Source organism: Centroberyx gerrardi, chromosome 5, assembly GCF_048128805.1.
Source record: "Centroberyx gerrardi isolate f3 chromosome 5, fCenGer3.hap1.cur.20231027, whole genome shotgun sequence".
In the NCBI taxonomy this organism is placed as follows: Eukaryota; Metazoa; Chordata; class Actinopteri; order Beryciformes; family Berycidae; genus Centroberyx; species Centroberyx gerrardi.
In genome coordinates, this window is record NC_136001.1 from 6774008 (window position 1) to 6786278 (window position 12271).

A 12271-nucleotide genomic window follows, 5' to 3' on the forward strand; every position below is an offset into this window, starting at 1 on the left:
AGTTGGAGGAGTGATCTGTCTGTGTGTGTGTGTGTGTGAGTGTGTGTGTGTGTGTGTGTGTGTAGTGATGTTTTCAGAGGGGTACCAGGTCCTGGTCCAGGCAAGACGGGAAGGAAGGGCAGGCAGGACACTCATTCTCCTTGTGACTGCATCTGTTTATCACTTTGTTCAAGGCATAGATCTTGAAATAAAGAAGTTTAGACAGTATATAAATAGTTGAGGATACATGAGTTAGAACTGATGTGGCATAATACATTTTGACTGGAATAATTTCACATGGAAACTAGGTTAGTGTATGTGTGCGAACTTGAAAAGTGAATATAAACCAGTGATTAGCTTAGTCACCTCGGCCCTCTGTCGCTGTTTCAGCTCCTGCTGAGCAGATTTCTGCTTGAGTCCACCTTAATTCAAGTGCCAGAGATGTCTGTAGAAGGTGATTCGTTTTTTGTTTTTTTGAAAGATTTATTTTTGGCCTTTTTTTTTTTTTTTTTATGCTTTATTCGACAGAGTTAGTGAGAGAGAGACAGGAAGGCATGGGAGAGAGAGAGGGGAGGACATGCAGCAAATGACCGCAGGCCGGATTCGAACCCGGGTCGCTGCGGGAAGGACTGAGGCTTATGGTACGCGCTGTACTCGGTGAACCACCGGGGCGCCCCGATTAGTTTTATCAATGTTGTTGCAATGGCTACTAGTCGCCAATAGAGGTCGATAAATATTAGAGATTACTTATTGCCATTTTACACCAATCTGAGCCACAAAGAATTTCCAGTCACATAAAAAATTCACACCTCTCCACAAGCAATCATGATTTGTTTTGATTTTTGTGGCATTTCCATGACATATTGTTGGATTGGTTGGTGCTGATATCTTCTCCAGTTTTATATGAACAACACTCAATAGTTAGTATCAAGTCCATTTTAGGGCTTTGAGAATAATTCCTTCACTGGAGTCTGATAAGTGATAGTTTGTTGTGTTAAAGACAGTGGGAAATATTAAATGACCAGAATTAAATCAGTTCTGGAATGGATATCAAACACATTCCATATATTCCTAACTAATTTTTTGTCATGACAGACTATATTTTTATATTTAATTCTCTTAGTTTGTCAATGCACACGAGTGAGCAACCCAACAAAGTGGTCAAAATAACAGGGAAAGTCTGCGTTTCCCAGGATCGCCAAGTTGCCAAGATGTGACGATTAGGGAGCAGAGAAGAAAGAGTGAGAAAGAGAGAAAGAGAGAGAGTTCACATGAACTACACTCTCCTAACCAAGGAGAATGACTGTTTATAGTTACAGCCATTGTAGAAGTCCTCTTCCATGCACATATCATGCATCCATCCTGCATTGATACTGCACACAATTAAAAAAAAAAAAGTTCTACAGCAGAACCAATGATGTTTAAAGACATTAAAAGTTACTGGGGTGTCCTGATGCCTCAGTTGGCTAAGGTACATGCCATGTAACTGAAACACTGTGGGTTCCAGTCCGGGCCAGGACCGTTGTCGCATGTCATCCCTCTCTCTCCCCAATCTTTCCTGGCTCTCTTCACTGTAAAACTATCTAATGAAGGCAAAATGCTAAAAAATAATCTTTAAAAAAAAGCCCACCTTACATCTCAACTTCTCTATTCGATATAAGCATAAAAATATCTTGGATTTCTGTCTCTCATGACTTTGCGCTGTCTAATAAAAGCAAAATTTGTCTATGCTTGCTTAGTCTCCCTCCATATCTGCTCAAAATGGGGAAATGATCACTGACACAAATACACAAGAAAGCTACTCAATTGCAGTGAGGAGAGTAATGGTAATTTGTTACTTCCACCATTGGTGTTGGTGTGTTTAAAATGCTCTGACCTACATTTGTGCTGAGTGTGTGCATGTGTGGTTCTGCTGAGTTCTGCTGGATGGATGCTCTCTCTCCTTTTGCAGATTGGGTGCTTTGTGTAAATCTCTCTCTCTCTCTTTCTCTCTCTCTCTCTCTCTCTGTGTGTGTGTGTGTGTGTGTGTGTGTGTGTTGCCAAGCTATATAACCCACACTGTCACGAGGGCGTTACCCTGCAGAGGAGCTCATGTGTCAGTACTGGTGAGGCAGCGACAGGGAAAGAGGCAGACGAAACACAAAACCGCACTTGCATTTCCTGGCTGTGAGTAACACATTCGCTGTCTTGCGTATTTAGGCAGAAACAGAGTGTGCTTCTTTACAGTATAGCACATTATTAATGTGCACGTACTGTATCTTTTATGTGCAGGCTTCGAGTCTACAAGGACAGATGACTCGGCTGTTTCTGTTTTGAGTCTCAGTGAGGAGTGAGTTGCAGAAAGAATACGCAGTAAGGACAGATTCATGCGCACAAACCTCTTCTTATCAAGCTTTGGCTATTCTCTATGCATCAGATAAAGTAGGCCTTCATGGATAAATCTATTAGAAAGAGTCAAAAGAATCAAAAAGAGTAAAAAATGTCCCATATGGAGAGATTTTAGTTGTTGTTGATGTAGTATTGCATTGTAGAACTGTCTACATTGTATATGGAGAGATAACAGGGGTGAGAGTGAAACCTATTAGTGTAATACTCACTCTTATACATTTTCTAAGAGGGATAATTTCTAGTAAATTCAATTACAGTGAAATTAAACTATTCCTCATCTAACTGGAGACCCCCTACAGGACCCCTGGTGGTCCCCGAACCCCACTTTGAGAACCACTGGCTTATATGGCAACACACAAGCCCCCAGGTTGATTTTCTGCTGACTGATGTCTTCTGTCTGTCTGATTACTGGTTGATCCGCTGTGATGCCTCCTATTCAGGATTTGAAGAGGGTGGCTTTTGCCCTATCTGTTATGCTATGAGTCAGCAGACGGGGTATTAGTGTTTGTGTTTGGGATCTGTGGAGGTGACCCGGCCCGGTTTAGGACTCTGGGTCCTCCCTGACTCTTTTGGGCTGTCTTTTTTAGGCAGGGAAGTATCACCCAAATGCACCTCGCCTACTCCCTCTGCATGTTTTTTTATGGTGATAGTTCTTCCTTTGGCCCGAGTCTCTTTACACAGCTTATTTTTAGTCAAAGATTATATGTTAGGTGAAATGGGAGTATTGCAAGGAATTGCCCTGCTCTGTAGGTTGGCTCATTCACTGAATTAGGAGTACAATGGTGAGATGTTCTGCTGGCCATGTTCTAGGTTGTGCACTTACTACTAGGGTTCAACCGATTTGGGTTTTTGAAGGCTAACCCTAACCCTAAATTTGACCTTTTCAAATTGAAGGTATTCAATTCTGGGGGAAACCAGAATTGTATTCTTGTCAGGATGGAAAGGCCTCTGAAAAGGCATTTAGGCCATCATTGGACACTAAAACTAATAATAATAATAATAATTGAAAGACTAATGAAATTCTTTTAGGGTTAGCAGCTCTATAAGGCAAGGTGACCCACCACACCTATTCAATGGTGGGAGGAACCTCCATCATATCGGCAGTGGACCACATGACTGTCTGATATCCAATATTTACTGAAAGGCAAATATTGGCCTGATATATTGGCTGATATATCAGTGTAATCCTACTTTACAACAGTGCTCTTCCTCTGCAGTGACATTAGAATGAAAAATATTCAAAGTTGGTCGCTATTTCAGTGGTGTCAGTATAAACATTACTATTCTGGTGGCCTGTGAAACCATTCAGAGCCAAAGACAGAGACTCCTGCTGAAAAGGACCCAGGAGGTCTTTCAACTAGGTAACCGGGCAACTGGTCCACAGCAGCCGCTGACATTCACTGACTGAAATATCAGGAATATGGCAGCATGCCCCTGGACTAGAGGATGCAATGTGGAATGAACCAATGCCTGAATCGAGGGGGTGGTTAGGATTCCCCCCTCTGTGCACTACCGTGGGATAGCCTGATAGAAACTGTGGAAGAGGGAAGTATTGATCCTAGTCTATGTTCATCTCCTATGCAGGCTCTGCCTTCTCTGTATCAGCTATAGCCATGACCAGAAATCTATTGAAGAATCCCAGTGGGGAAGGTAAGATGTCTTTTTTTAATTAGATGTCCTACAGTGTCACTACATTGACTGAGTCTGTTAAAAAACCTTTCCACACACCTCCTCAACTATAACCGAAGGGTTTTCCAAATTCACTATTGAAAGTTATTGCAGAATAATGTTTTACTTTGGGGTAGTAGGGACAGTATAGTGCACAGGGCTGACTCAAGTACTTGAGTCTGGTCTTGAAAGCACTTTTCTGACTTTTTCTCCCCAGCACTAGCAACAATTTAAGGGATTTCACCTGTGGATAGTATATACAGGTCCTCAAACTTCTATGCATTGATTAGTCAAAATCCTGTGTAATGATTAGCTGGATGTTGAAGGGTTTAGTACAGAGCTCCTGCAGATAGATCTACATCTCTGTTCATCTCTAAGAAACTCCTTAAGCATTATTTTTACATTTGGAAAGACATGTACACTGTTGTCTGTTTTGGTCTTGAATAGGACTTGATTTGCTCTGGTCTCGGTCTTGACTTGGTCTCGACCCTCTTTGGACCTGTTCTTGGAATTGACTTGGACTTGATTCAGATGGTCTTGACTACAGCCCTGATAGTGTATATGGTAGAAAATACAAAACTGCTAGTAGAAGCATGAAACGGTGCATTTCCCTCCCAGAGCAGTTTGAATTCTGGGAGCTGACGGAGAACGGCGGGAGCCAATGGCAGGTGGAGGACTTGCCAGGAGACTGTGGCCACGACTTCTGCAGCGACGGAGTGGCCAAATACTTCACCACTTCCTTTGAGTGAGTGTGCAATGTGTGTTAGCGTATGTATGGTTACGTGAGGGGCATGTTTATCAATTATATGAGAAAGATAGAAAAAGATCATAGGCGGATTCAACATCATCAATTAACGTGATCCTGTCCCAGTTGTAAGTAAACAGATCATGCAAAAAACCTTGCTCAACAAATTGCTTCATGTTATGATTTTGAATTATACAAGGCTGGGCTTTGGGAACTTTAACATTCCTGACAGTAGCTACAGCACAATAGTCACTTATATCATTAGGAAAGATGCCTACAGCCGTATACTTAAGAGCATTAGTCAAAATTAGGTCAATCAAAGAAGATTTATCTGGGTTTCTTAAGTTTGGACGTGTGGGATAATCAACAATTTGCATTAAGTTCAGCGTATCACATTTACATTTAAAATCATCAGACACTGACGATAGCCAGTCCCAGTTTAGGTCACCCATAATAATAATTTCATTATACTCAAACTGAGACAAGGTATCAAACAAAGATGACCGTGTATTATTTGTAGCAGAGGGGGGTCTATAGCAACCAACCACAAGGATGTGATGACCTTTAGACACTTCAATGAGTATAGCAAGTAATTCAAATTGCTTACTAATTGATTTAGAAAGAACATTTGCGTGGAGATTTTTGTTTATAAAAATTGCAACACCGCCCCCTTTAGTAGGTCGGTCGGCTCGATATATATTGTAGCCATTTACACAGATGTCTTTATCCATGATGGATTTACCAAGCCAGGTTTCGGATAAGATTATGACATCTGCATTCATTGATTGAGCCCAAATACGTATCATATCCATTTTAGGATATAGGCTATGCACGTTTAAGTGGATGAAGCCAAGTCCAGACCGTAACTTAAAGTCAGCCGGTGTACCAATACAGTTGTGTCGGGACCTGGATTAGGCTGAACATTACCCGACATTAACAGCAAAAGAATGATAAGTACTTTGTTTATTACCATAGCAAGGAGTACTTTTCTTGCTATGTGTGTTTTTGACAAATAAAAAGGACGAGTTCTCAGTGATGGTAAAGCAGTCTCTTAATACGGATAGACATTGGAGTTGCAGTAACGGTGGTTGATCCAAGCGGTGAGGGAGGAGCATTTGCCAGCTCTCAGGTGTTTGACAGTTCAGACAGTGAGACCGAGGAATCCAGTCACTGTACCCAAAATTCACCCATTGCCCCGAGGAAGAGCCCATGGAGATAAGCACAGTCAGAAAGCATATGATGAGCCTCATCATCCACGCTGTTAATGCAGGAGATAGGAATACTCCTCAGACGCCGTCTGTATGGATAGCAGCCACGCCAATGAGGGAGAGGAGTCGGGCGGGGCTGCAGGAACCAAACAGGGACAGCCAAAGATCAGGGATCAAAACCTTTCAAACTGAACTCCAACGTTTCAGCAGACACAGCAGCTCTCCCACGTATCACACCAAGAATGTGAGAAGACAACAGAGGTAAAAAACAAATTGGTGATCTTAATTTAGGAGTAGTCCAAGTCTTGTGCGTCAAGCCTTGTGCGGGGACGGCTTCTTTCCAAGTCAATTTGTATCCAAACATCAGATAGCTTTTGATTTCCGCACACATAGCAGTATCTGAACCCTTCTCTGTCTGTCCTAGGCTGTGTCTGAAGAGACAGGTGATCGACTTGTTAGCGGAGGGCTACTCTCCCGACCAGCTGGACGCTCAGCCTAACATCACTGTGGAGGACTGGTGAGACAGAGTCAGAGAGGCCGGCATGCATGCGTCTACTTTACTGTTGTCACCAATTCACTGCTAACTCATCCTGCAGGTACTGTGGGAGGACAGACTGTGGCTGCACCTACCAACTGACTGTGAGTCTGCTGGATGAGAATCAAGAAGTACTGCAGGAGTTTAAACCAGACCCGGTGACTCTTGACCCTGACTGTGACGACTGCTCATGGAAACAGGTACACAGAGAAAGAAACTTATGAGACCCTGTCCCTTCCATTGACTACATTCATTCTCTAACCCTTAAAGGAATAGTTTGGTATTTTGAACCCCAAATAACATGTTTTCAGTCATGATCCCTATTAGTAGAAACCAGACCTTTGCTAGCCGCCTGCTCCGCCCGTCCGGTAACACTGGGAAGCCCCCTCCTACTCTACTGCAATAGAAACCTAGGGGCATAAGCCACAGTCTTTGAAAACTATGATAAACGTTGTTTTGCAAAACACGACGCTCATAGTATAATCATACCGGTGTCAGTTGTGTTTTGCAAAACGTTTATCATAGTTTTCAAAGCCCCTAGGTTTCTACTGCAGTAGAGTAGGAGGGGGCCGCCCAGTGTTACCGGACGGGCGGAGCAGGCGGCTAGCAAAGTTCTGGTTTCTAATGTTATTTGGGCCCAGGGTTCAAAATACCAAACTATTCCTTTAAAGCTGCACTAGGCAGTTTCACATGAGCGGCTCCTAATGGCAGCGAGAGAAATTCAATACCCAGAAATCCTGTAATGTGACGTCTGAAAAGTGCACAGAGCATTCTCTGGAAGTGGAAGCGAAGTGTCCATACCAACACCAGAATTTCATTTAGGGAAATCTACAGCGTCTCAATTAGTGGGGATGGGACGCCCCTCTCTGTTGCAGCCCCACTTTATGATTTAGCCTGATAAGACAGATGGTTTTTTTGCATTAAAATACTGCCTAGTACAGCTTTAACTGCCCTTAACTTTAACCCTTAGCTACAGCTAATCCTAATTCTGATTTTAACCCTAAAACCCGGGTTCCTTAAGAGGGTTCCAGGAGGTCCCCAGCAAAATAATGACAAATTCAGTTTCAGTTTATTTCATTCAGCAGTAGATAATGTTGAAGAACAACTATTTTGATCAGAGGTTTTACTCTCTCCACTATCTCCCCACTTACAGTACATACAGACAGCAAACGGGGGTCCCTGTTGCAAAACCTTTATCAGATGGGGAGCTGTGATCTATGGGGTCCTTCACATGAAAAAGTTTGGAAACCCCATGTCCTAACCCTAAAACGTCCTCTTTGGAGGATTTTCCTCATCTTTCTATCCTTGTGAGGACATTTGTTCCTCATAAGGAAAGAAGATCAAGAAAACAGCACACCTACACACACACAGATACACAAGCGTCCACATTCCATTGTCACGGTGGTATTCTCTATGTTTGAACTCCAGGTGAGCCATACGTTCTCAGACTACGGTCCCGGGCTGCGATTCATCTCCTTTGAACATGGAGGACAAGACACCAAGTACTGGGATGGATGGTTTGGAGTCCGAGTCACTGGGAGCTCTGTTGCTGTAGAGGTCTGAGCAAGAGGAGAGGGAGGGAGAGGAGAATGAAGGAAGGAAGGAAGGAAGGAAGGAGAAGGAATACTGAAAGGAGAGGGAGGAAGAGGGAATGATAGAGGTGTAGAGGAGTACAAAGGCTCCAGAGCGACAAAGCAGAGTTTAGTTGCAGTGTTTTTGAGTCTGGGAAGGGTTTAAAAGGACCAGCCTTGCCTTATGCACCTAGCTTACACCACTGCATATTATGCAGTGCATACTGTGGAAATCAAGCTGCTACAAATACTATGTAGTAATTACGAATCTATAATGACATGCTTTGCCTGTGTAAAACACCGCAAAACACCGCCATGGTGGCACCTTGGCTTTGCTAACATGTTATACACACTATCTTGAAATTACTGCTTGCAATACAATGATTTAATCTACTAACTACTACCTCTGCACAGTGATTTACCCTGCTGTTACATAAACTGTTTTGTTTGGTGGGCGAGGCTCATCCTATTATAAGCAATCAAGCTGTTTATCATGCAAATGAGAATTACAATGACCAAATAAATGATTAACTCTTCAAATGATTCATTATCAATCAATCATCAAAAGTTTTCAGTTAGTAATCTAATCATTTGATAAATGTGATAACCCTAAATCTCAAGATTCTTGAGTTGCTACCATGCTCAGTTTACACAGAAGTTGGTGTTTAATTGTGTTTCTGACCTCTGTCTTCATTTATGTGAACCGACCTCAGCGATGGATTGGGTTTCATTATCAATGCAAACATATCAGATGGTTGGAGAGTTGAGACAATGGATGTGATTTCAATCCCAGATAAATTTAGATTGAAATAACATGATGCTAGCACTGAACGCAGACTATGTAATTACCAAGTAGTCATATGGTCACATAGTATCAAATTACTGCCATGTGGAGTTAACGTCTTATCAAACACAGAGTTCCTCTAACCTCAACCCTACAGGAAATATTCTGTAGTGACTGCAGGAGGACTATGTCAGCCAATGTGGCCAAATTAAATATGTATTTGGATCACACTGTTTTTTAAACCTCAATAAATTATCTCCTCTGCATAGTTTCAAATTCTAACACTGATGCCGTGTTCACATCATGTTGGATTTACGGCAAATATGAGCTACTGACTGGGTAAAACGTTCACATCTGCCTCCTAGTGGTAATTGCATGTAGGACAAGTGAATTTTTGTGGGCTCTGATTTCTCCCTCTTGCTGTCATAAATTGTGAGTGTGTCAACACACATTATGTTTTTTGTAAATTAATTCTTAATTTAAAGGCCTAATGTACCCCAGTATTCCCCCTACCACTGAATAGGGGTGTGTGTGTGTGTGTGTGTGTGAACTTCATCAGTCTGGGTTTCAGTGGAGAGTTTGTGTCCCATGATGGTCTAAATGCCGTTTCTGACAACAATAACATTCTGGGAGAAACACTGAGTACTTTCTTTTTTGCATGAAAATTGTCAAATTTAAAGATACTGAATACAGGCACAAAATACTGGCAATTGGTGACTTCTTCTACCAGTAACGTATCGGCCATTTTTGTCAAACCCTGGGAGATCACACAAGACAAATTTATTAAAATAGATTTGAATTGGGTGTGGTGTATGCTGGTCAGAACTGAGGTTGGCTAGTGTGACTTCCTCAGCTACTATTTTACTACAGTATATGGATCACATTAGAAACAGTGGACATTATCAGAAATAAACAATACAAATATTTACAAATCACTGCAATCTTTACTAAAATCAATTCAAGCAAAATGGAATGACATATCAGACAATAGACATAAATATACTTAGTTTTAGATATAACTAACAATAAAATGCAATATTAAGTCATGTACAAGGCCATGTGGCATTGTATACAATGTCTTTCATAAGGTAGTTTTCAATGTGAGCACCATAAACACTGACATATTAAGGGCATTGTTTATTTTAAAGTGGGGAGAATTCAAAATGACACCTACAATGGGAAGCTGTAGCCTAACGATTGAATAAGTGGGCTTGTGACTGGTAGGTTGCTGACCAGCTGAGAAACAATTACCATTTGTAACTATGAATGTGAAGTGGAACAGTGCTGAAAACCGTTAAATAAAGGTTAAAAAAATCAGGTTGAAGAAATGTCAGTGACATGTGTTAGCAGGAGGGATGCAACTTTTCTTCCTTTTGTCGGTCATATTCACACACTTTCCCCACAATGCTTTGTGTTAACAGTCATATGGCTTATAATAATACTCTCTGGTACATTCAATCAGAGTACAGATTCAGGATGTTCACTCAGTAAAACATCAGAAGCAAAGTGATATTTTTGGTTGTGCTTGTCTGTTTCACAGAGCAGCACATTAAAACAATTATTTACAGTGTATTTCAGTCTACTAAGGGAAGGTCAAGGCACCACATAGGTACCCACTGTGTAAGAAACAAAGATTGTGGTTTTGTTCTCAAGGGTTGGGTAGGGTTGTTTACCAGTTGGAGAAGTGATCTGTCTGTCTGTCTGTCAGTGTGTGTGTGTGTGTGTGTGTGTGTAGTGATGTTTTCAGAGGGGTACCAGGTCCTGGTCCGGGCAAGACAGGAAGGAAGGGCAGGCAGGACACTCATTCTCCTTGTGACTGCATCTGTTTACAAAAGGTCTCAAACTGCTGCTGCTCCAACTCTGTCATCACTTTGTTCAAGGCATAGATCTTGAAATAAAGAAGTGTAGACAGTATGTAAATAGTTGAGGATACATGAGTTAAAACTGATGTGGCATAATACATTTTGACTGGAATAATTTCACATGGAAACTAGGTTAGTGCATGTGTGCGAACTTGAAAAGTGAAAATGGACCAGTGATTAGCTTAGTCACCTCGGCCCTCTGTCGCTGTTTCAGCTCCTGCTGAGCAGATTTCTGCTTGGCTCTGTCACCTCTGGTAGGAGTGGAGTTCAGCTTTGGTTTGTCTTTACGACAGGCAGGCTCCATTGTAGCAGTTTTCCACTCAATCCACCTTATAAAAGAAAAACTAACATGAAGATGACATTGACCTTTTGATACTGATATTGCCTGACATTTTAACATACTAAAAGACTACAAAAAGGGCCTTAGACGAGATCGAACCAAGTGGCGCAGGAGCTACGTTCTGCTCTCTCTCTCGTATGGGTAAAGCGACCAGCTGAATCTATTCAAAAACCTGTCAATTTAATGCTGCCTTGCTTATCCGCAGAAGTGCACACGTCTGAGAACAAGGCTAGACATTTCACGAATCGAATCCCAATGTTGTGGTAAATTCGGCATACAAGTCATCCACTAAGCAGCACTTTATTTCATAAAACCTCAACTTTCATACTGCTTGCTACCGCCCACCACGGTGTATTTTGGTAGAAGATTGTGGAAATAACAGGCCAGTCAATTCTAAAAGCACATTTATTTATGTAAGTGATGCTCAGTGTATCGGTAGCATGCCGAATACGAGAGTACATCCTGATGGTTCACAATAGCTCCTAGGTTGTGTTCTACCTATGTCTGAAAGTATTGCCAGATTTTTTAATGGGTTTTCTCTATATCAAAGAGTAGATGATACTGAGGCTAATGACAACCCTTCTCCAAAATTTGTAAGGCAAGTTAAACGATTACAGTCTGCAGTATGAATGACACTGACCACTGGCAAAACGCTATCTTACCTATACATCTAGGTTAAGTTAGCTACAAGCTAGCTAAAAGACATTGATAAGCTAACTGGCAAGTTAACGTTAGCTAGCAAGCGTTGACGTTTCACGGAATGTTATTCCAACCTGCATCAGGCTTGAAGTTAAATCTGTGACAATTTGAGTTGACATACTTGTAGTATACTCACCCGTAAAATATAATAGATTGAAGAGCAAGTATCTTTTTTTTTAGCGAGCAAGTTGGCTGTAACTAGCTGGTAGTAGCAGCTGTTTGCAACAACTGTTCCAAAGGTGTCCGCTGTAAACAAATCCGACTTGAAAAGTGAGACAACCGTATAAGGTTCTTCCCGTAAGATTAGTTCCTACTAGCGACTGTGACAGTCAGTATTTCATAAGTTTATAGATTCCTTGGTATGTTACGCTTTGATAACATTATTGTTACCCATCTTAGGAGTTGTAATCAACTGAAAAAATAAATAAATAAATTGTCTTCCATCTTGTTTCAGGTATAACAAGGAGACTTTTTTAGAGACATGATTTCTCC

The 12271-nt window shown here is 41.5% G+C and overlaps 2 protein-coding genes across 5 annotated transcripts; one reads left to right on the forward strand and one right to left on the reverse strand.

The window, feature by feature from the left end:
* Positions 1-2070: 2070 nt before the first annotated feature.
* LOC139927519 (F-box only protein 2-like) lies at positions 2071-9850 on the forward strand. Of its 3 annotated transcripts, none has more exons than XM_078283790.1 (7): positions 2087-2145; positions 2251-2331; positions 3952-4017; positions 4654-4780; positions 6413-6505; positions 6585-6723; positions 7952-9850. In XM_078283790.1, the coding sequence occupies exons 3-7, from the start codon at positions 3981-3983 to the stop codon at positions 8084-8086; spliced, it is 531 nt and encodes a 176-aa protein (XP_078139916.1). In that variant the 5' UTR covers positions 2087-2145; positions 2251-2331; positions 3952-3980; the 3' UTR covers positions 8087-9850. The 3 variants fall into 3 exon arrangements, with proteins under 3 accessions (XP_078139915.1, XP_078139916.1, XP_078139917.1); XM_078283791.1 differs by having other exon boundaries at positions 2101-2145; positions 2251-2308; XM_078283789.1 differs by lacking the exon at positions 2251-2331 and having other exon boundaries at positions 2071-2145.
* Positions 9851-9856: 6 nt separating this feature from the next.
* svbp (small vasohibin binding protein) lies at positions 9857-12018 on the reverse strand. 2 transcript variants are annotated; one of them, XM_071919686.2, is made up of 3 exons: positions 11916-12017; positions 10931-11084; positions 9857-10766 (listed from the first exon to the last, which is right to left on the reverse strand). In XM_071919686.2, the coding sequence occupies exons 2-3, from the start codon at positions 11042-11044 to the stop codon at positions 10680-10682; spliced, it is 201 nt and encodes a 66-aa protein (XP_071775787.1). In that variant the 5' UTR covers positions 11045-11084; positions 11916-12017; the 3' UTR covers positions 9857-10679. The 2 variants fall into 2 exon arrangements, with proteins under 2 accessions (XP_071775787.1, XP_071775786.1); XM_071919685.2 differs by having other exon boundaries at positions 9860-10766; positions 10931-11069; positions 11916-12018.
* Between the last annotated feature and the right edge of the window lie 253 nt (positions 12019-12271).

Coding starts and splice junctions, on each gene's coding strand:
- LOC139927519 (XM_078283789.1), top strand. CDS start 3,981: ATGACCAGAAATCTATTGAAGAATCCCAGTGGGGAAG. Junction 6,506..6,584: donor AACATCACTGTGGAGGACTG/GTGAGACAGAGT, acceptor CTCATCCTGCAG/GTACTGTGGGAGGACAGACT. Junction 6,724..7,951: donor ACGACTGCTCATGGAAACAG/GTACACAGAGAA, acceptor TTTGAACTCCAG/GTGAGCCATACGTTCTCAGA.
- svbp (XM_071919686.2), bottom strand. CDS start 11,044: ATGGAGCCTGCCTGTCGTAAAGACAAACCAAAGCTGAACTCCACTCCT. Junction 10,767..10,930: donor AACAGCGACAGAGGGCCGAG/GTGACTAAGCTA, acceptor CTTTATTTCAAG/ATCTATGCCTTGAACAAAGT.